This window comes from Protopterus annectens, chromosome 3.part1, assembly GCF_019279795.1.
Source record: "Protopterus annectens isolate FY-2018-M chromosome 3.part1, PAN1.0, whole genome shotgun sequence".
Taxonomy (NCBI): Eukaryota; Metazoa; Chordata; order Ceratodontiformes; family Protopteridae; genus Protopterus; species Protopterus annectens.
Genome location: NC_056732.1, coordinates 1,453,526,222 through 1,453,549,595, shown reverse-complemented (window position 1 = coordinate 1,453,549,595; position 23,374 = coordinate 1,453,526,222). Strand labels below are relative to the sequence as shown.

Sequence of the window (23,374 nt, the reverse complement as noted above, 5' to 3'; positions counted from 1 at the left end):
TTTTTGGTTTTTTTTTATTTTGCCTTGAACTATGGATGGTCATGAATAAGAAGTTACTCTACAGCCAGCGGACTTAAAAGGTTATAAAGAAAATGGGTATAAAGTCAGGAAAGTCACAGGACACCTAAAACAATGTGCATTTCAAGCATGTAAAAAATATTTCTGAAAAAAAAACTAAGCAATTGTGTAAGTGAATATAGGCAATTTTAAGTGAAAACAGTTGCAACAACTGAGAAGCAAATTAAGAATAAAAAGGCATTATTTTCCAGTCAGTGATGGAAGAATTCTCAAAAAAGGAAGTTTTCATATGTACTGGAGACCATGGTGTGTTGACAAAGCTGCAAAAGATGCATTGTTTCCACGGATTTTGCCATGGTAATAGCAGTGCTCTCCTTCCTGTAATTTAAAGATAAACAGTGTTAGTAGAGGGCATTCTGTGGTGCAAAGCATACACATCAGTTGCTGTACATTCATTCCAGTTTATTATTCAGGCAGTGCTGTAAGCCAAATGTAGACATACTGGATTTTCTGCTTGTTTCGTTTCAGATGTTCTATATCTTATCACAACCATCAGCATATGTGGTGCTGAATGAAAGGGAACGAAGAACATATTTCAACTTCCTTTGAAAGCTTTGCTTGAAAGATTAAAAGCACTGAAGCATCCAACTTTTAACAGTGACATTTATAAATCATTCATCATGCAGCATAAATAATTTATTTAATGCTTAGAACATTATCAGTGTTATTTGTAAAAACTCTGAAGGTGTACAAGTATGCTCTTTTTTGTGCCTGATTGTATGCTTTGTATGATATCTTCTGATGCCTTCTTTCCAGCAATGAATACTGCCAACCCATTTCTATCTGCACTGGATGATTCACAAGTAATTTAATTATATACAAGTTTGAAGGGTATTGGAATAGGTCCCTTTTCCCTGATAACCTCTCAAAGCTTTCAAATGATCCTGCCATAGTGATAACCATATGGCCTTCAGAATAAATGCAGCTCAGATGAGATGCCACGTGCAGCCTCTACACTGATGCCTTACTTTCTTCAGCTTAAAGGTTCCTTCCTACATTTTCTTATTGGCAAATACGCTTCCAAAGTGCATCTGTACTTTTCATTTACAGAAACGGGATAATGTCTGCATATTAAGGAAGGAGAGTGTAAGGCAGCACATCATTCATTTACATCTACTAGATGGCCTTTTATTTTATGTGGCATTTCTTAACTGCATGTGGAGTTTAGAATTACTGGACACTTTTAAGCCACAACAAAGCCCTCATGGGAAATAAATGCACACATTTAATGTACTACTATGCATTTGTTATATACAGAAAATAAAGTGACCAGCCTTAATACAGACAAGCAACTTTCATACACAGTGAATAGAGAAGGTAATACTCGGTAATGAATACAATGTTAGTATTGTAACTATTAATATTTTGGAATGCTTCAAAAATGACTTAATATGCAAAATGTGTTTAAATCATTAGAACATTTTACACTACATTTCAAAATAGCTAAACTAAGAGAAGGGTGATGAAGACTACATGAACAGACTAACCTTTGAATTACATTATTTAGCTGGTAAATCATCCTGGGTTGCACAGCTATATCTAATCCTTAATCACTTCTCTCAGTAAGAAAACTCTGTCTCATTTTGATCCAGATGGCAAACTAATCTAGAATCAGTTTATCTGTCAAAATTATCAGGAAACATTTGGCTAGGAGTGCAGTATCTTTGATGGTAACCATTTGGAATGTTAAAACGTGCTAAATAGAGTCCTGAAATACGGAGAATTAATGGCCAAAAGAACAGACTTATATATACTAAGTCTGAGATGCCATTTCTTGGAATATTCTTTTTTCTCTAATGTATGGCATTCTCAGAGTTGTTATATATAAGTTTGGGGGTTGTGCAGAGTACAAGGGGCTTGCCCCCCCCCCCCACAAAAAGAAGTTTTAAGGAGGAAAAATGATCTTCAAGATTTGCTCTTCTCCTGTGTTTTTGGTCTTTTTTTTGCCATGTCAGCACTCACATTTCAAGTACTGATATTTCAGTTGGGAGCCACTTTCCACCCTATTTACTATATTCTTTCCTCCTCCCAGAGAGTTATAATCTGTTATCCTGTCCCACCTTAAATACACAGAGACAGTTATTATTAAAATACTATATTATAGAGAGTGCTATAACACATTACTTAGAATGTTTCCTATTTGTTTGAGGAACAACTGACAGAGACACAAATCAGATTCTTCTCAAGTGTCCCAATAACTGAATATAGGTAGTTACTCTGCCTGATCAAGCATTATGATAGATGCAAAGGGGCAGTCTTATATACAGAAGTTTACTGTTCCCATTTCTCTGTGAAAGTATGATCTCAAGAGTTTTATACGTAAGTACCTGGGATGCTGGGATGCAGTCCACCACATGTGTGTCTACAGGGCTTTTCCCTCCCCGATAAAACTTTTTATTTTAACTGATTATCTGCCTTTTGATGTCAGATTATACCAGTTGAGATATGGGTGTCTCAAACAGCTGACTCTTAGCAAATCAGCAGGTTAGACAACTTAAACTTGATGAAGTTGACCATCATCATGAAGCAATTCTACTATTTATCCTGGCTGTTTGTCATTCCTTACAGTGAACTGCAAACTAAAATTAAATAAGTGTGCAATAATACTGGTCTCTGGCAGTTTAATACAAAGGATTAACAAAATAAACTGCTTATGACTTTCATCCTGTAGTTCTGATTCCTTTACAGCCTTCTGTGTAGCTGTCATCCACTCTGAAAAGACTGTCTTTTGATGAGTGAGGTAACTTGCTTAAAGTGAAACAAAATAGAACTACTCAAGGCATCAACATTACCAGTACCACTTTAGAAGCAAAAGATCCTTTTATCAGTCTACAGAACAGTTCATCCTACTGACTTCTATAAAATGCTTATGAAATATGCATCTCTCTTAGTCTCTAACTTATTAAATACAATGGGAATTGTGAATCATTAGAGATGGGCAGACACTGTGTGCTCTGCTGCAAACTAGGGTCCTTTGGCTGATATTCTGTAGCCTAATGGTGAACATAAAAATAATGGATACATTTTTACTATATCAGATGATCTTTGAGTAAATCAGAAATTAAAATTCTGAAGCTATTAAACTTTTCTTTTTTAGCCTTACTCTGCTTTGGTTGTGGAGTATTAACTTTGACTTATTCAGGCTGCTTGCATTTAGTGTTCTTCTCATCTTTAATAATCTATGGGAGAACATCCCTTGATGGGTCTTTAGTCATGTATATCATATGCAATGATTATAATTTTCTACTTTTTTTCTGAAAAGACATATATTTATGGATGAGTGCACCCTGGAACCAATGTCATTACCAGGGACCATCATCAAAGTCAATAAATAACAAGAAACGGACTCCAGACTTGGCTGCACATCTGTGGTTGGCTGTTTTTTGTTTGTAGAGCTCCAAATATTTGCTTGCTCTTTCTTCATTTAAAATACTTTTACATCTAAGTTTCTACAAGATTAACTCTTTTTTGCAAATACTGTTATTTTGAGTGGTTGTTTACTTCTATTTTGCTCTAACTCATATAATTTACCAAGTTTATCATTCATACTGCCTCAACTCAAGTTTCAGGTTGTTTGTCCTGCTAAGGGAAATGAATAAATTAACTCATAGTATTAGATTAGAATTTTCTAAAGGTTATATTCTTCAGAAAGAAATGATAATCAAAAGTCAGAAGTATACAGAAAAAGTAAAAGCAAATCTATTCTGCTCCAATGTAAATAAGAAATAAATATTTCACTGACTAAAGTAAAAGAGAGGCACGCTGTATTACAACTTGTGACAATGTGAGGTATTGCCAGCTGTACCAGGAGATGTAGGGCAGTAGATATGTAACATATGCCACCACAGCTAGCTGGAATTATGTAAAGAATTACATGTCATTTGTATATCACACTGATTTGTACAGATGCTTGTGTTGAAAAATGTACCAACAGTGGGTCCTGACTGTATTGTAACAGATTAAATGTATATGTTTTAACAGAGGATAATGGAACAGAAGAGGTTAATCTCAGTCCATCTAACTTTGACAAATAGTAAGAAATTAAATTACTTAATTTAGGCCATAAAGACTGTATCTTACAGTTCTGATTTCAGCAAGAGACAAAATGTTTGGGAAAACAAGTACTAGGATGCCTTCTGTACTGTCTCTAGCAGGAAACAAATTGCTACTCTGGAAGACTGGAAATATTTTATGGTTTTATGACTTCCAGAAGCTGTAACAGATCTTAGCAAGCTCTATGCATGTGTCTTATTGGTACATATGTGCTAAATCCTGGCAGCTTCTAGCCAAGGGGGTAGCATGGGAACCAGAAGTCAGATGACCAGATGTATGTGATGTCATTTTGGAATCCATCACTAAAGTGATGTTTTAATGCTAGTTGAGAATAAAGTCTCAGTGCACTCTGTTTTTGGAACCTTGATCTAGTAAGTGAAGCAGGGAATAGTAATTCTTTAGATCAGTCAAGAAAATATAGTGAGATTAGTTAAGCACTGTTTTTCTGTATCTGTGTGACTCTGTTTATCTGTGTTAGTTTCATATTTCCTGTGATTGAAACTCTGGTGTGTATTGTAAATAGATATTCCGTATTTTCATGTTATTTTATTATTTATTATTAAATATATTTAAACTTTTCATTGTGGCTGGTCCATTAGAGAATATTTTAACCTTTGAGAGTACTCGTATCTGTTTGGTGACTCCATGGCCACTCCTGAAAGCCTTACTGCATTGGTCAAAACACTACCATTTGTATTAATTTTAATTCTACTCAGTATAATTGGGTACCCTTGTAAGAGCCTTAGAGTAGCTGACTTTGGAGTGTCTGGTGGGAGTAACTACCTCACAGACTGGGCCGAAGGTGGCATAGCTAGTAAAGTTTTTCCAGCCTTTCCCAGGTGTGTGTGTGTGTGTGAAAATCAAATCTCAAATAGTGTGTGGGTCAACTACTTGGAGCAAGGACATGAAGCACTGGTTTCACAGATAGGCTGCTGTAGGACTTGGCATGGATACTCAGCTGAGGTCTCAACTTTATAGCTGTGCCAGTGTGGAGTCTTACCGGAGACCTGGAGGGAGACAGAGAGAGAGAAATCTAGATCCTGGACTGAATATGTTCCCTGTGTGCTCTTAAGGGAAATTGTGCTTGATGTAGAGACCTGCATCTGGAAATACTGTGTGTCTATTTTTGTGCCAAGTGAACATCCCTCTGCAGTGTTGGTTTTGGGGATTCAGACTCCTTGATTACTGGCCCAGAGAGGGGACTTTATACAACTCACTACAGAAAAAATGTCCATTCTGCTTACATATATTAATGCCTTCTCTCTGTTATGTAGTTAAAGGACAACATGTTTCTTCTTGTGAAGATACTATTGCATTCCCTATAACTAAAACTTAATCACAAGCTCAAAAAGTGTTACTCCCTCTTAACTGATAAAATTCACAGAAGATATGATATGCTTGTGGAGAGACCTCATCATGTCTTTCATACAAATCCTTCTAATCCTCAAAGATTGATTTTACATAAAATTCCAGAATTACTAAGATACTATAAGCATTCTTAGAACCATCTAAAAAGTCAGATTTCTCTTGAAGTGGCTTCAAAGTAATGATCTCAGAGGCTGTTCCATTTAAATATCCATTTAAATATAAACTAGACAGAAAAAAATAGCTACCTTCTGGCAGTTTCTCATAAATAATATATTTTCAATTTTGTTTTCTTTTAAAATTTTCACTTAGAATGATTGTAAATATCTGTTAAGCAGCCTTAAAGAAACAGTATTGCTTTCAAACATGACTGATTTTGTGGTTAAAATGTAAATTCTGCTTGCTTTTTCAGTAGTTATTATATAATTTTATTGCTTAGTTATCTGTGGGTGCAGCCATTAGTCTCGAAAGCATTTTAATTTACTTATGAGTTACTGGATTGCTTTTCTATATGCGCTTCATTGCAGTTTTCCTGTCCTTTTTAACTAACAATTATTTCCCTACAACATAGATGCATGCTTATCTACCCTCTTACTGGTCACCAGAATTTTTAATCAATTTAGTTAGGTCTTAATTTGGGTTATAAGAAATAATGCATTATTCTATGGATTTAGCTATTACAGTTTGATTGTAGCTTTATATACATTACTGTTATACATATCTGCATTAGCTGTAGGTGATTTTAAATGTTCTGGTGTGTCTTGGTTTATATTAGAACTAAGTATTTGAAAGATACTAGTATGTCTTGCATTGTGCTTTGTTTCCTTGGACAGCTTTCTTTCTTTGCTTAAAATCCTCATGGTTATATGATTACTGTTGCAGTTTGAAACCAACAATATTTGTTGGTAAATAAATGTTAGCACAGTGTTTTTGCTATAGAGAATCCATCATTGAAAGTATAGAGTTTAAGGAGTCCTTTAAGTAGGGCTGCCACCTTTTGTTGTGACAAAAACCAGACAAGGCCACACCCCTGGCACCTCCCACAACACCACTCATCCCCTCCCATCTCCCCACCCACTTTCTGCCAATTTCATGATGTCAGCATTATGTCAGATGTAGGAGAATGCTCTCTTTTTTTCTGTTTGAGATATTTTTTCTGCTGATTTACTAGGCTTCGCTGCAATAAAGCAAAGTAAATCCGCAGATTTAACAAACTCCAATAGTCTGTTTCTTTTTTTTTTTTTATCAGAATACCAGAGTTTGTACAGTGCTTTCCAAATTACTGGACAAAATGGTTTGATTTCCAGATATTGTGACAAAAAAACAGATAGGTGGCAACTCTGCCTTTAAGACATATCAAAAGTTGCAAGATGAGTTTTACACCCTTTATTAAGGCAAGACAAAACACATTCACAATGTAATAGCTCATCTTTTTTAAGTAATAAATTGATATGCTTATTCAAGTTGAAGTCTTCTATTCCAAGTTTCCATTTTACAGACAGAGGCTTTGGTGTGCTTAGTTTCAAAGACATACTAGTTAGAATTATGAAATTTTATGTTTTTTTTTTTACTTGGCTAGGCCACAGCTAATACCTAATTATCTTTTAAGAGCACTGAAAACGTTTTTACTCCTGGCCTTGCTTTTACGTCTTCTAAGACTCAAGTGTGTAAACCTTAGAATAACTGCCATAGTTCCAAAAAACTGTTAATTTAATTACTGGTTTAGTTTATTAAAGGGGTTTCTTGTGCAGACGACAGCACAGCATAAATGCAGTCCCTAGCAGGTCTGTTCTCAGGTTTGTCTCTTACATTTTCCTAGGTTATGGTGTCAATTATAGCTACCTACAGTTACAAGTACACTAGCCTACAAATGTGTACATTCTTTCTCTTAAGCAGTTTACCCTAAGTACATCTCTTATACCCTCTTTAGCATAAGTATACTCCTTTGTTTCTTGTAAGTATGTACTGTGTAAGTAGATTCTTCCTTCAAGTTAAGGTACACATTTCAAATACATTTATTATTAGCCATCTAACTAACCACATATTTGCAAAGCACATGTCTACTAGTTTTCAGTTTGTTCTCATTCCCTGTTCTCTTGAAATTTTCTTTTTAATAAATACAATTTCATTTAATTACACGGCATTGGTGTACTAAACTACTAATTTCTATATTAACTTCCTAGTATCACCTTAGTAATGTATTGTTTCTATTCTCTGAAATATATATATATTTTTTAACACCTGCTAACGTTCTTATTCTGTTAACCATTTCTGTGAGTTGGAGTATACATTTAAGTATATTTTAATACAAGTGAGATGATGATTTTATGAGACAAACAGAATTACATTTGTATGTATTTAAATACACTTTTTTCTTGTTATTGACCTGAGATGATGATCTTTTTTATTTCATGGTATGCTTACACATCCTGCAGTAAAACATTCCCTTTAGATTAGTTATTCTGAGAATAGTGCAAATAGAATATGCTGAGCCAGGGCTATCAATGTCAGTGTTATAGTGTGTACATAGTTTGTGTTTCTGGTTTATATCAAAGATGTTAGGAACATCTTGGGCAGTTTGTTGTTAAGCTCTAAGACAGCCTTGGGGTTATTTCATAGATGGGATGGGCCTAGGACAGTTTCTTGCCATTTTAGACTTAGTATTATGTGAATAGCAATATTTTTCTATTTTAACTCTAGATATGGTCTTTTTACCTATTAATATTTAACCTTGCTGTAGCATTAATCTTAAAGTTTCCATCCTGGAATCTTAAGGGTATTCTGATATTCATGGAAGTTATTGTCATATTACATTTATGTGCCCTAAATAGGACCGGTTAGACTCCATTTTAACAAATTTAGAAATTGCCAATTATAGTAGGTGACTTGAAAACACTTATAAATAAATACAAAGATAAAAATATAAGGCTAAGTTTTGTAGTACAAATACATCTAAAGCAATTTTAGAAATAATGGAAACAGAGCAGACTCCGTTTGTTTCTTATACTCAGACAATTTTTGCAGTTTTCTTAATGCTGTCCCACACACAAATCCTGATTTTGAAATGTCTTCTTTTTGATAACAAGTTTATATTCTCTGAAGTTAATTACTGAATAGTGATTCCTACGTATTTCTGGATCACTCAGTGATAAGCAAGCAAGGAATAATAGATGACAGCATATGCATTATAAAAACATGAAAAAATCCAAAAGCTAATATGTCTTTCCTTCAAACCAGCATTTTATTATACACAGAGTGAGACCTTTTGTCTGTTCCCATTTAGAATTCTTCAGACTCTGACTCAAGATAAAATTCAGCTCATAAAACAGTAAGAGAAATGACAACTAACATACATCCAATCATGTGCAATCTTTTAAACCATTTCTTGCACTTGGTCTTAAACCACATGACATGACTATAGGTTCATATGTAAGTACTAGGCTAGCTAACCTTGCGGATCATTTTATGTCTAGCCAGTTCCCTCTTTTTATGCTTAAATTAACTAATCTTATTTGGTTAGAGATTGTTCTTACCCATCCCATGGTTGATAACTATATATTACACCCCTAATAATAATAACTGGGATGATATTACTGATAATTTGAGGGGACCCATGCATGGGATAAAACATTTAGTCTGGGTTACATTTTATGTTTCCCTTAAAGATCAAAACTGAGCTTGAATATGGACAGGAATGAACGTTGTTTTACATAGATGGGGAGTTTGTTCCAGGGCAGTGGTGTCCTCTATGAGCTATACCTGTCCCTCTAAACCATTCTGCTGATGCTGCAGAAAAGGGTTAGATCCTTAGACTGAGTATTTCTGATGCCAACTGACATGCTGATGTGCAGTAAATCCATCAGTATTGGGAAACAGGATGCCTTGTATGCCACACACAGGTCACTTCTTAGTAGTCTGAGAATAATGAGTCGGTCCACATAGGACATGTTGTTTAGTAAGCTATCTCTGTGGGTATTCCAGTTGCTGCATGTGTCTGATTGGATTCACTTTAGAAGCTCGAATACTGAAATATTTAAATTCAGTATTTCAAGCCCGTAAAGTAGAATCCTGAAAACATCAAAACCTCAGAAGCACGGAATTTAAAACCTCGAATACCAGAGGTTTTGAATTTCGCACTTCTGAGGTTTCACTGTGGTTATGGATTCAAGTAAGTGTGTATGTGTTAAGGGTTTTGGGTAGTGGCTGTGGTGTGTGTTAGTGTGTTTTGTTGCTGTGATGTGTGTGTGCGAGGAGAATGTAGCTTGTGTGGTGGTGTTATGGAGTTAGAATACTTAAGTAGAGAGCTTGTGTTTGTGTGTGGGGAGGAAGGTGCATGTGTGTGGAGTAGAAGCGCGAAATTCAAAATCTCTGGTGTGCGAGATTTTGAATTTTGCATTTCTGAGTTTTCGTTGTTTTAAGGTTTCGACTTTATAGCTTTGAAATACTGAATTTCGACATTTCAGTATTTTGAGGCTATAAAGTGAATCCGTCTGAATAGATACATGCTAAAGGGGGTCATTATATTCAATAACTGTTCTAATGAAGGCTGAGTAAAGGTGGACAATGATGACCCCAGATCTAAACACAATCCCTTTCTTTATAAGGTGTGCAATACAGAAGGTCTTTCTTATAACAATGGACACATGCTGGTCAAAAGTTAGGCCACTGTCCACATAAGTTCCCAAATCCCAAACAACTGGATTATCTCTTAGTTGTGTATTGTCAATGTGGTAGTTCCCTGGTGTACATAATTTCCCAAAGGATACAGTAATGCATTTTTTGTCATTTAGTTTGAGTCCATAATTCTGGCACCAGTTATTTCTTTGGGACAAACCTTCCTGCAGGATGGCAGGAATGACTATCCCTAGCTTTCAGTCATCGCAAACAGACACAGCCCTTTGGTATTGGCTTTTACTTCAGAAAAGTATATGCCAAACAGGGAGAGGTCTCAGCACAGAACCCTGGGGATCTCCACTAGTGATTGGGCTCTTTGTGGATGCATCTTCCACTTATTTTGATTTCCTGCATCCTATCTGTGAGACAGTTGGCAATCCAGTGGGTGACAAAGGGGCTTATTCCCAGTTTTTGTTAGTTTTTCTATTATGCCCTAGTGGAGTACTGTGTTATAAGCTTTGGTCAGGTCAGGGTATGTGGTGTGTACCATTTTGCCTTCATCCATTGCTTTGGTGACCTTTTCAATAAAATCTACCAGGTTGAGCAAGCATGACCTGCCCTTAACAAATGCAAACTGAGATGTGTCTAGTGTTTGGGGGTTCCCTATGCCCTGATTTATTAGTTCCATGATAAAGCTTTCCATGGCGTTGAATATGAGGCTGGTTAGACATGGGTCTGTAACTGCCTGAATCTGTGGAAGGTCTTTCCTTATGCAGGGGAAAGACTGTAGCTGTTTTCCATTTGCTTGGTACAAAACCTGTATGGAGGCTGATACTGAACATTTTTGATACAGGTATGGCTAAATGATGCTTCATGCTATTTACGATGCATCCAGGAATATTGTCAGGATCATTCAATGTAGTATTTTTAGCTTTCAATAGCTTGTTTAGGACTTAGACTTGGGTGATAGCTGGAGGCAAGCCAGTTTCAGGTGTATCTTGAGGGGCAGACAAAATGTAGAGGGAGTAAAATTAGAGCTAAATTTATCAGCCATTAGGTTTGCTACAGCTTTACTCTCAGTGGAGGTAACACTGTTCACAATCACCTCAGTGGATTACTGTGTTGTGCTTTTGGGATTATGAACATAGTTAAAATAATGCCTTGTGATGGTCTTTGGCTTGGGTAGCTATTTTAGCGTCATACTTGTCTTAGGTGTATTTTATTAAGCTCCTGAATTGTTTATTTCAGTGATAAGGGCTCTAACATTCTGGAAATAACTTTTCTTACTTTTGTTCAAAATTCTTTTCATTGTATTTTAAAGTTTGTTGATATTATGGGTCCACCCCGTGAATTTGTTTCTTGGATTAAACCTACTGGGTACAGCTGCATCTCTGCAGCTGTTTACATGCTGGTATAGTGTGGTGGTGTTTGTTTCTGTGTGTTCAAGGCAGTAAACTGGGTTTGGAGAGGATTTGATGCTTGCCAAAGTATTCTTTTAGGAATAAAACAAAAAGCGACAGATTCTGATGAAGTCAGAGATACCACTGATGAAAGCGCTTATCTTTGTGCATTAAAGTGTTACTGCAGGGTTCTTTCTGTCGCTTTTTGTTTTATTTAATAGTTTGTAGTGTTTGGTTTGTTTTATTATTTAGGAATATGTAATGTGTCTTAAATTTCTAAAGGTACCTTGGGTGGAAGAATCTCTGGTTTCAGTTTTATTTTGAATTATGTCCTTTCTTAAAAATCAATTTTTGTACATGATCTTAAACCAATGCTTATTTAAAATACATTTCAAATTAATAAGCTGAAAGGAGATGATGATGAGCATTCAAGCCAGTCATACTTGTGGCATTTAATCTTATTTGCCACTCATATTTCTTGGTGCCAACATGTTCTTAGCATCTCTGCCCCTAATATCAGGTCCTACAGCATGTAATACACACACACACACACACACACACACACACACACACACACACACACACACACACACAAATAAACATTTTAAAACTCTGGCATTTTAAAATGTTGATTGGAATGAATGACACTGTGGAGTTTGGATTTTTTCTTGGGTTTGTGTTTATTTATTTTTGTTTGTTTTTAAAAGTCCGGTGTTGGGTGTTTGTCCATTCTGCTTTTATTTTTCTAGTCTGGCCATTAAACCAAAACAGCCGACCACTTACAGGCAACGTTAGTCCTCTACACCTTTGAAAGGACTGTTACTTCCATGTAACACTCTGGATAGCATTATTGCACTTATAAAAATACCCTGTTGCAGAACATTTATTTACTAGTAGGGTACTGCCTTCACAAGTAGGATATCATAAGCTTTGCCTATTTCCTAAAACTAAATATTGGCATTAGTATGCAAACATTTCCAGCAAGGACTGAATTGGACTTTGTCTTGTACTTTGGATATGTCTAAAGTTCTTGAATAGATTAGTCAGAGACTTGATAATTTTCTTTTGGAAATTTTGTACATCCATAACTCCCTTTTTCCCATTTTTACACATGGGGACGGGGTGTCACTTCAACAGTGACAATCGCCTAGAGAAAATGTTCACACAATCGGGTGGCTACCCCTGCCACAGTTGTTTTTCCATACCACACACACATGCATACACACTCACTTTTCTTTTGAAAATTACCTTTTCAAAATTAAATTTAGATATCCCATCGTTGTTTCTTAAAATGGAACTAAGACAGTATGTTAAGCCTCCTTCTAAAAGAAATATAGAAAACAAAAAGTCAGACTTGCTGAATAAAATAAAACTTACAGAAAATGGGTATGTTAATCATTATGACTCAGCTGGAGTGCCTTCTGTGTGGAGTCTGCATGTCCTCCCCGCGATCGAGTGATGTTTGAAAGACATGCAGGTAGGTGCATGCGTGAATGGGTGTGCCTTCTTTGAAGGTTGGGCGTCGGGCTGGCAACTCAGCACCGTAAAAATCCACTGCCATTCATTAGCAGACCAGAGTTCCGCTGTGGCGACCCCTAACCAGGAAAAGCCGAAAGATTAAGGAATAAATTAAAGAACTCTGTTCTGATCTTAATGTTGAGCACTATTCTCAGTTATCTGAGGTCAGTGCACAGACTACATGAAGATTCCTCAGAATGGGCTTGAATATTTTCAAAATACACAGCCACCAATACCCAAATGTAAGAACCTCCTAATAAAATTTTCTAAGAAACTAGATGACAAAATTATTACTGGTACCAAATTTATCATCAAGGCCTTCCTTCAATATTTTTCTAATTTCTGTGATGTTCCTGCAAATAAGTATGCTATTTCTGACACAGAAGTACATCTACACTTCATACACCCTCATGAACTCTCTCATAAGTATTACACTATGCTCTGTTCTCCTGTATATAACAACAAAATTCTAGAGATTATAAAAGCATTCAAGGTCTATAAAGATCCTGGTCCTGATAGCTTTACTCCTGAATTTTATAAGGTCTTTAATAGCAAGCTTGCTTTAATTCTTGCTAAAAGTGATCCTATTTCCAAGTTCATGGAGGCGCCTTTCCTAATCATTCTAAGACTGATTACTTCCTTAATCCAAACAAATGCTGACCTATAGCTTTAATTAAAACTGATGTTAACTTTGGATATCAGATTAAAAATAACTGTTGTTGTTAGCTTCTCCCATTGCAGTATTATTTTTTTGACAATGCAGGAAAACTCCAGTCCTCAATTTTCAAGACCCCAGATGGGCTGTAGAGTACTTAACCACTACATGTTTACATATTCAAGACCCCCCTTCTCACAAATGTTAAGATTTTACAAAACAAGAAAAATGACCAGGTTTATTAAAGAATTAAAGTCCCTCTGCCACCTCAGAGACAAAGTCTGGCATCTTTGGAAACAATACCTATCTATCCCCAGAGGCAAAACAAAGATTCATCAAACTCTGCAATCTTACTAAACAAGTGACTAGGATGCTGCACAGATGACTCTATCACAAATTTCAAAAACAGTCTCTAAGACTTAAACCCAAACACTTCTGGAACGCAGTTAATCTTCTAATTGGTTATAAAGCAAGCACTATAAACATATAACGCCACACCCCACTCCCAAGGGATATACACCCCCTTTGACTTTTTCATTAATTTAGTAATCTTCCACCAACATCAGATTTTACCCTACAAGTTTCTCATCTCCCACTATTTACACCCTAAGTTTTTCCTATTTTAAAAATAAATTCTCCCAAAGATACTGCACCTGTCCTCCACCAAATTCCTCTAGATGCCCCCACACGATCAGATAACCTAGAACCTTAGTTCCTATACCATTGTAGACATCATTATAACTGTTCATACTCACATCTTCAGCCTCTGCCTCACGCAAAACATCAGGCCATTGACAGAGAAAACTGCTTGCTTTAATCAAACCTCTCCATAAACAATCAAACCTCACAAACACCTCTCATTATAAACGTATCTCTATTCTACATACTCTAGGGAAAATTCTTGAAAAACTAATTTGCATCTAGCTATCTACCTACCTCAACCAATACAAACTAGTAATATCTAAATAACAGAGTTTCTTGTGTAGCTATAGCACAATGACATTTCTCTGGTCCCTCTCTAATGAAATACTGTCTCAGATGGATAAAAGTTGTCTCACTGGAGCCATTTTCATTGACGTTACAAAAGCCTTTGACTTAGTAGACCACTTTCTTATTCTGAACCAAATGTCTTACATCAGTGAAGCCCTGATGCCACCCTCTGGTTTCAAGATTTCCTTTCCAGCCATCACCTAAGTCAAAATCCATTCCTGTACATCCTGTAGTGAAAGGCATTTGGTTCTCTTCTCCATTATAAACACATTTCCATATAACCACTCAAACCTTATTCTGATCTTATACACTGATGACATTATTTTATTCAAGTCAGGAACCTCTGATTCATTCATTCAAACCAACTTTCTAAAGAATTTCCACAACCTTCCTAACTGGAATCCTATCTTATATGTTACTATTAAATACTGCCAAAACAAAAGCCATTCTGATTGGTATCAGAAAAGGACTTTCCATAACCAAAGGTATAATCTGTTTTTCTGCCAGAAAATAAAAACAAACATTTACCTGAATGAGAAACACATCCACAAAGACTGAAGCATCTGCTGTTCCAGGCAGAATCTAGTCAAGTGACTAGAGATTGCCAGGAGAGTCTTACAACCAGATGATAATAGCAACTGAGCAGACAAAGTAATAGCTCATGGGTACCCATGTCCTGTTACAATGGTCACAGGGTACATGTAAGAAGTCATTGATTTTAATGGGAACCTATGGGATAACTATTTGGTTAGTACAGTTACTGCCATTATAAGAGAACATTTTCTTTTTATTTTAAAATTGGTTTCCAACCGATTTTAAAATTTAAAAAGTTAGATTTAAACCAAGAAAACTCAGCACCAGCAGTACTGGCACTTTACTGCTGACATCAGTATTCTTGGGTCCTACAGGTAAGCTGTTAAAGATGGCCACATCTGAATTGTTTTTGTGTGTGTTAGATGTAACAGAATATTATCTGATTACGCTAACTTGTGGTTGCTGCCTTGATTAGGAGTAATGGCTTGGCTTGTCTCTCCTTTGAGGGAGGCACTATAGACATAAACCTCTATGTTACATGCTGGACATCCAACTGGCTCTCTGATAGGATCTAGGAAATTAGGATGGGGAGACCACCTCCTTAAACAGGCTGGTTCCCTCAGGGCTCTGTGTTGGGCCTGCTCTTTTTTGGCATCTACTTCTTGGAAGTCAAGACCAATGATAAGGGTCTTTGTCTGACCAAGTTTGCAGATGATTGCAAACTACAAGCAGTCATAGAATTCCCCTAAGATACTAACATCCTACAGGAAGAACTAATACAGACAAAGGGCTGGTGCGGAAGCCACAGCTTAAAACTCAATACCAATAAATGCATAATAGTTTCCTTTGGGAAGTCATCTACCAGAGAAAATGACCTCACCAATAACACATCCCTAAGAGTAAAACCAGTAGTTAGAGATTTGGGTATGTATGTAAATAATAACATGGCTTTTGACCAACATGTGTCTATGGTATTAAGAACATAATTCTATAATGCTCATCTTTTAAGCAAGGTTATGGTATCTAGGTCCAAGGAAGTTACTGTCCTACTGTATTTGTCCCTCATCAGGCCCATCATTGAGTAAAATGCCCCCATCACTACGTACCTGACTAGGTACATGCAACAACTGAATGTCCACAGAGCTTCCTCACAAAAAGAATACAGGACGTAAACATCATGGCTTTTGCAGATTGCCTCAAACCCCTGTCTCTATACTTTGTTTCCTACAGACTGTTAAGAAGCAATCTATGTCTTGCATACAAGGCTTCTTTGCATCCCAGTATTATGGACCTTTTGCACATCCACAAAATGAACAGCATCAAAATTACTTGATTTGGGAATTTAAAGTTTGCTTGCAACATAAATAGGAGAGACTGGAGGTACAGGTATGTATCTCGGAATTCACCTTCTCTGGAACAGGCTTCCCATCCATGTGAAGCAGAGCTTTTCCCTAACCCTAATTCAAGAGAAACTAGGAACCAGTAAAAAGGATATCAGAAATGCACCCCAGTTCTAGCACCTGCCACTCTGACAGCCTGAAAAAACTTGAACTAGCTTATGTGTACCCCTTAAAAGAGCCTCTAGGACATGTAAACTTGTGCTATACATTTGGGATGCTTGGCTAGGCCCCAGTGGTTGGTAGCCAAGTATACAACTATGAACTATAGAGCACTGTTATAAGTGACTGGGCTTTGACTTTGAGTGGTTGACGTGATAAAATTGATGCACATAACTGTAATGTTAATATAGGATTCATTATTAAGGTAGTCCCACTCTTGTGCTTCATAACCCTACGAAGGCTGGGAGGACTGCATGTTCATGTAACTACAGAAAAGTGAATGTACAGTGTCTCCCTGGAATTCACTTTACATGATTACTATTACTCACACTCAGAACTCTGTTGACAGTTTAATGGAGTGACTTAACTTGTGCCTAGAAAGAAGTACTGGAATGCTATGGGCTAGCCAATACATTACTATAATATATTGGAAAAACAAATGGTAAATATATTTTGCCAGTTTAATTTCTCCCATGTCTTTTGGGTTTTTAATACCATGATGGGAATGGCCCCCATTCCTAAATCAAAGTATGATTAAAGTTCATGACATTAGTATTGTTTCAGTCTTTGATGTTGGCCAAAAGTGCTCTTTGCAGCACCCACAATGTGCCCAGAATTGACTCCTTCTGCAGTTCATATGGAGTTACACACTTCGGTAGAATATCTAAATACTACTGTAAATTCTATTTTTATGAGACCCATTTCTCCTACTACTATTAATAAACTGTTTGGGAGTGCAACTGAGAAAGGAGATTTCTGTCAAACAAGTAGAATGAATTAAAGCCCCTCCTGTGTTTTTGGTAGAGCAAGCGTCATGCATATGATGACTGATGTTACTATTAAGGGATGTTTTATTGAGTGTCATATAGTACAAACCTCATGGATCTATTATTGATGAGAAATTAGATTATGGTTATTGAAAATGTAACCATGAGCACACCATGCCTTTTGAAAATAACAGGAATGAATATTTGTCTTACTTTGGTATAGTAGATGACAGAAGAAGAGACTTTCAAACCACATGAAATGGATTAGATCATTTTTCAGAGTAGCTGGGAGGCCTGATGTTCTCAGCATGGGGTTGTCAGAGGACAACAAACAGGCATTATTTTACCTGTAAACTGGATAATGGAAATGACAATGTAAAGACAATGAGGCTGTGTCATGCGGTAAAAGGAGAATATATATTCATTTATAGGTATAAACAGCTACTGGGCCTGGTATGGCCTACTGTCAGTAATGTAAGCATTGTTTACATAAAGATTTAGCGAAAGATGCACATTAAGATTGCTTTTTAGGGTGAATAATCCAATGGGTTACTATGTTAAGGTATGTATTTTTCTGTGTTAATTATTAGACATTGGAATAATCTTTAGGTACAAAATGATGTTTAGTTTATACAACATCTGCTTATTATTTAGCAGAAGATCACATGTCACAGTGAAGGTGAATTGCAATTACATTAGTTACATTACTGCAGCAGAATTTAAAGAGTGAACTTATATTAATCAGGCTGCATGCACTGCCTGTGTATGCATTTTGAAGTTTAGACTTGCATGAGAAATTCAAAGCTAACAGTATTTTATTTTAAAACTGTGAAAGGAATGAATGTTAGAATTTATTGTTTACTGTTTCACATAATTTATACATGCTTTTGAGGATTGTTCCTGATTAACACAATTTCAACAGAGAGAAATGGACACATGAATAGAGCTGAATATTACTTTGAGATGATATTTTCAGTTTAGGCTGGACTTCTCAAATATGTTGTTCAGCAATGTAAATATAATATATATATATATATATATATATATATATATATATATATATATATATATATATACTATTCTAAAGAATCTTATTTAATATATAGCAGAAAGGTAAATCCAACTTACTTTTATACTTATATGGTAGACAATTTATAATAATTTGTTTCTGTAATAGAAATACATACTGGATCATGTAAAAAGATTATATCTGTGTTACGTAATATATTTTATATTTGGACAGTATAGAGTAACACTGACGTATGTCTAGTTAAGGGTAGTATTCAGACTGTACAGTCTGTCTAGGATTCAGCAATGACAAGCACATTGCTAAGTGCAAATAAGTAGTGGCAATGCACAGGGTGTTGGTGATTCTAAGACACAAATATTAGTTATTATGTACGAGTGAAAATAGATTGGAATACAGCACATGTTAATGAGTATTAAATTACATGGAAATGAAGCACTCAAAGTAAATAAGCTACATGGAATATGCAAATAATGACACACAAAATGGCAGACTGACTGACAAACATATTAAACGGGCTTGCTGCACCACAGCATGTACCCACTTTCAATACCAAGATTTACAGAGTACATAATAGGAGTGAATCTAAGATTAGCAGCAGCAGTATCTCAGCAGCATGAGCCAGCAGCTACCAGAGACACTGCCTACAATGTTGCATTTCATGGTCTTTGGAGCCAACAGAGGAGGGACAGCCCACATCTGACATATCACCAGATCACAAATCAGCAAATTCTGGGCTGTTTCCATTGGGACAGAGAAACTGTAAGGATCCAAGTGGAACTGTATCTCCCACAAGCAAAACCATGGGAGATGTGTTGTATGCCCATTCCTGACATTTACTCAGTTGCCTGCTGCAGCAAAAGCCATGGTTCGCAGAGACTTACAAAGCATCAAAGGGATCTCATTGTTGAAAGGTATCAGTCAGGAGAAGGGTACAAAAAAAATTCCACAGCACTGGATATACCATGGGGGTCCCTATTAATTATTCGAACTTTTCAAAGTTCGAATGTCATATGGTCGACACCATATGATCGAACTTTGAAAAGTTCGAAGGTTAAAAGCAATGGCTCCGTACAGCGCAGAATGGGAAAATTTCCCTTTTCTGCACTGAAGTGTGATCTCGGAGTTGGTATATTTAAGTAGGGTGTGTGTGGGGGTGCAGGGGGGCTTGCCCCCCTGCTCAGAGCGTTAAGGTAAGTTTTTTTTAATTTTTTTTATTATATTTTCGAAGTTTCAAACTTTGCTCATATGTTGTCGAACATATGAGGTTTGAAGCTTTGATACTTCGAATATATAACGTAGACCCTACCATGCAATGCAGTGAAGATAGAAGCAAAAAGTGGAAAAAATATGGGACAACAGTAATGTTGCAAAGAACTGGATGTCCCTCCAAAATTGATGAAAAGACAAGACAAAAACTAGTCAGGGAGGCTGCCAAGAGACCTACAGCAACACTGAAGGAGCTGTAGGAATTTCTGGCAAGTACTGGTTGTGCACTACATGTGACAACAATCTCCCATATTCTCTATATGTGTGGACTATGGGGTAGGGTTGCAAGACGGAAGCCTTTTCTTACACAGAAAAACATCCAGGCCCAGATAAAATTTGCAAAACAATACATCAAGTCTCCCAAAAGCATGTGGGAAATGTGTTATGGTCTGATGAGACCAAGGTTGAACTTTTTGGCCACAGTTCCAAAAGGTACGTGTGGCATAGAAACAACACTTTGCATCACCAAAAGAACACCATCCTCACTGTAAGGCATGATGGTGGCAGTAACATGCTTTGGAGTTGCTTTTTTTCAGCTGGAACTGGGGCTTTAATCAAGGTGGAGGGAATTATGAACAGTTCCAAATACCAGTCATTTTGCCCCAAAACCTTCAGGCATCTGCTAGAAAGCTGGAGGAGGAATTTCACCTTTCAACATGACAATGACCCCAAGCATACATCCAAATCAACAAAAGAATAGCTTCACCAGAAGAAAATTTAAGTTTTGGAATGGCTCAGCCAGAGCCCAGACCTAAATCCAATAGAATATCTGTGCAGTGACCTGAAGAGGATTGTGCACAAGAGATGCCCTTGCAATGTGACAGATTTGGAGCACTTTTGCAAGGAAGAGTGGGGCAGATATTGCCAAGTCAAGATGTGCCATGCTGATAGACTCCTGCCCAAGAAGACTGAATGCTGTAATTAAATCAAAAGGTGCTTCAACGAAGTATTAGTTTAAGGGTGTGCACACTTATGCAACCAGCTCATTGTATGTTTTTTTATTTTTTTATATTTTCCGCCTAACAGGTTTGTTTTTCAATTGAATTGTACAGGTTATAGGTCACATTAAAGGTGGGAAAAGTTTTGAAATGATTTATTGTGGTCTCACTTTTATATCACAAAAACCTGGCATTTTAACAGGGGTGTGTACACTTTCTATATCCACTGTAGCTAGTAAACTTGTGCCAGCCTTTCCCAGGTGTGTGCGTGTGTGTGTGTGTGTGTGTGTGTGTGTGTTTGTATATAAATAAAATCTCAAAGTGTGTGCCAGCTACTTGGGCAGGGACACAAAGCACTGGTTGGACAGAGAGGGTGCTGGCGGTTTTGGCTTGACCACTTAGCTGAGATCTCAACCCTATAGCTGTGCCAGTGGGGAGTCTTACTGGGATCTGAAGAAAGAGGGAGAGACCAGCCCCAGACTGACTGTGGTCTCTGTGTGATCTTAAGGGAAATTGCACTTTACTGTGTGCATACTTGTCATCCTCCCAGTGTGTACGTCCCCTAGCTGTTACCAGTGGTGAGGATTGAGGCTCCTTGATTACTGGACCAGTGCAGGGGCATCACACAACATATCTGCCTTACTGTCACTGACATCCACCACAGGGTTTGTTGTTCTTGCTGAGGTACTTCATCAGGCCTGAGTCCCCCTATCTATGTAAAGCTTCAACTCAACAGAATTTTACTGAAATTCCAATAGTACAGCTGTACAGTTCTAGTTAAATGCAATGGTGCTTAACAGGGTATGCCGCTTAAGCCAGTTATAGTGCCACTGACTCTGAATCACTGCCAGCTTGCAATGCTCTACCCTCCCATACTAGTCCTAGTCACATATGTCACAATCACTACAAAGCAAGTGACAAGTATGCTAAGGCATACTGCATATGCACTCACATAACACCATGGTACAGTACTATAGCCATTCTTAGTGCCACAGTGCAGTGTTGTGGACATACAATAGTGCCATGACGCAGCACTATATCAAGTGACATGTGATCCATAAATGGGCATCTGTGCACTTGGGAGTATCATTTTGTTGTTCAAGTGGACCTAACAGAGGAGCACTAAGGAATACAGAGCTCCAGCATGGTGTGCCACAGAGAGCAGGATTTTCCTGTTCCTCCTGCTCAGGAGCTTTAGGGAGCAGCTGCTGGGCCAATATGATGACACACTGTGGACGGTTGATGCCTGGCATGAGTTTGTTGGAATGGTGAGTGATGTCCCTGGTATCACCCTTTCTGGTGAGTAGTACTAGCATCATTACATTGATGTCAGGTTGTGCCACCCTGACTTCTTTGTTAGTGGAAGGCAGAGATTTAGAAGAGGCAGCATGAAATGTAATATGTTTTTTTTCTGTAATACTTTCTTCTAGTATCTTAACTGGTGGATACTTAGAAGTACACACTGTTTTCCACAGTTAGAGGAGTGACAGCTGAATATGGTTGGGTGCCACACAAGGCAAGAGCACTTCTACTGTCAGCAGGTTATATATGACATCTGTGCCAGTTCACTGTGCAACTACAGTTATTTTATTTATTTGACATTTGTTTACTGGGAAAGTCTGACTGGGATAATATGCCATTTTCAGTGGTCCAGGCAGAAAAGCTCCAGATTGACATAATATGGTTACAGTCAAATAAAGTTATCATAAAGCTTAATACAGAAGAATGACATATTAATTATGTAAAAATTCAGCTTCAGCTCATACAATGTCAGCCTATACATACATACTGTAGATATCTGGACGGTTATAACAAGATGAAAAAGAACATCGTCAATAGATAGAGTATTCACAAGTTGCAGTTCATAGAGATGGCATTAAACATACTGAGTACATTCTCTGGAACAGAGATGACTAGATGACATAGCATAATCAAAAATATATTTGATTTTTTGTCTAAGAAATAGATTTTATGAATTCCTTCTCTCTGAATATTGTCAAAGTAAGTTGGAGGGGGAAAGGTTGGTAGGTAATGTGGTTGTGTTTTGTAGCACATATATAATGACTTTTCCCCAATATGCCATCCTTCTACAGGTCCAGCTGTAGGAGAGGTAGAGCGAGGTCATGGTCCCCCTTGGGCTGCACCAGCCAATGCCTCTGATCTTCAGTGGCAACTAGGTGTACCTCTCAGCAGAGGATAACTGCTCCCCTGCTAGTAATGATCTGGGGTAGTCACAGTTGCTCTCTGTGACAACTTTTCAGTGGAGGAAAGTGAACCTGAGTGGTCTGCTCTGGTCTCTTGGCATTAGTTGTAGAGACTAGTGATTGCCAAGGTGCACTGGCAATTGGATGTCCCCCTTGGCAATGTGGAACACTTTCTGCATAGCATGCAAAATAATTCAACTTGCAGGCCCCTACTGTCAGGCCACAAGGGGAGCAATCAGCCTACCAGATGAGTTACATTTGTATTTGTTGCAGTCTAGGATGACTGAGCATCCAACCATGCCAGAAACCGTCCCTGTCCTCAGCCTGGTGATTTACCTCCCTCATGAATCATTCCCCATTCCTTGTTCATTGTCCAAGCCCCCCATCACCATCTGTCTACCCC

At 37.3% G+C, this 23,374-nt stretch overlaps 1 protein-coding gene across 1 annotated transcript in view; it reads right to left on the bottom strand.

Annotated features, from left to right (window-relative positions):
• The window catches only part of ADAM22 (ADAM metallopeptidase domain 22), a 2,281,988-nt gene that overhangs the window by 1,352,763 nt on the left and 905,851 nt on the right, over positions 1-23,374 (bottom strand). The window contains exon 5 of the mRNA XM_044066314.1: positions 314-396. Within this exon, the coding sequence (XP_043922249.1) occupies positions 314-396 (83 nt within the window). The remainder of the gene's footprint in view (positions 1-313; positions 397-23,374) is intronic.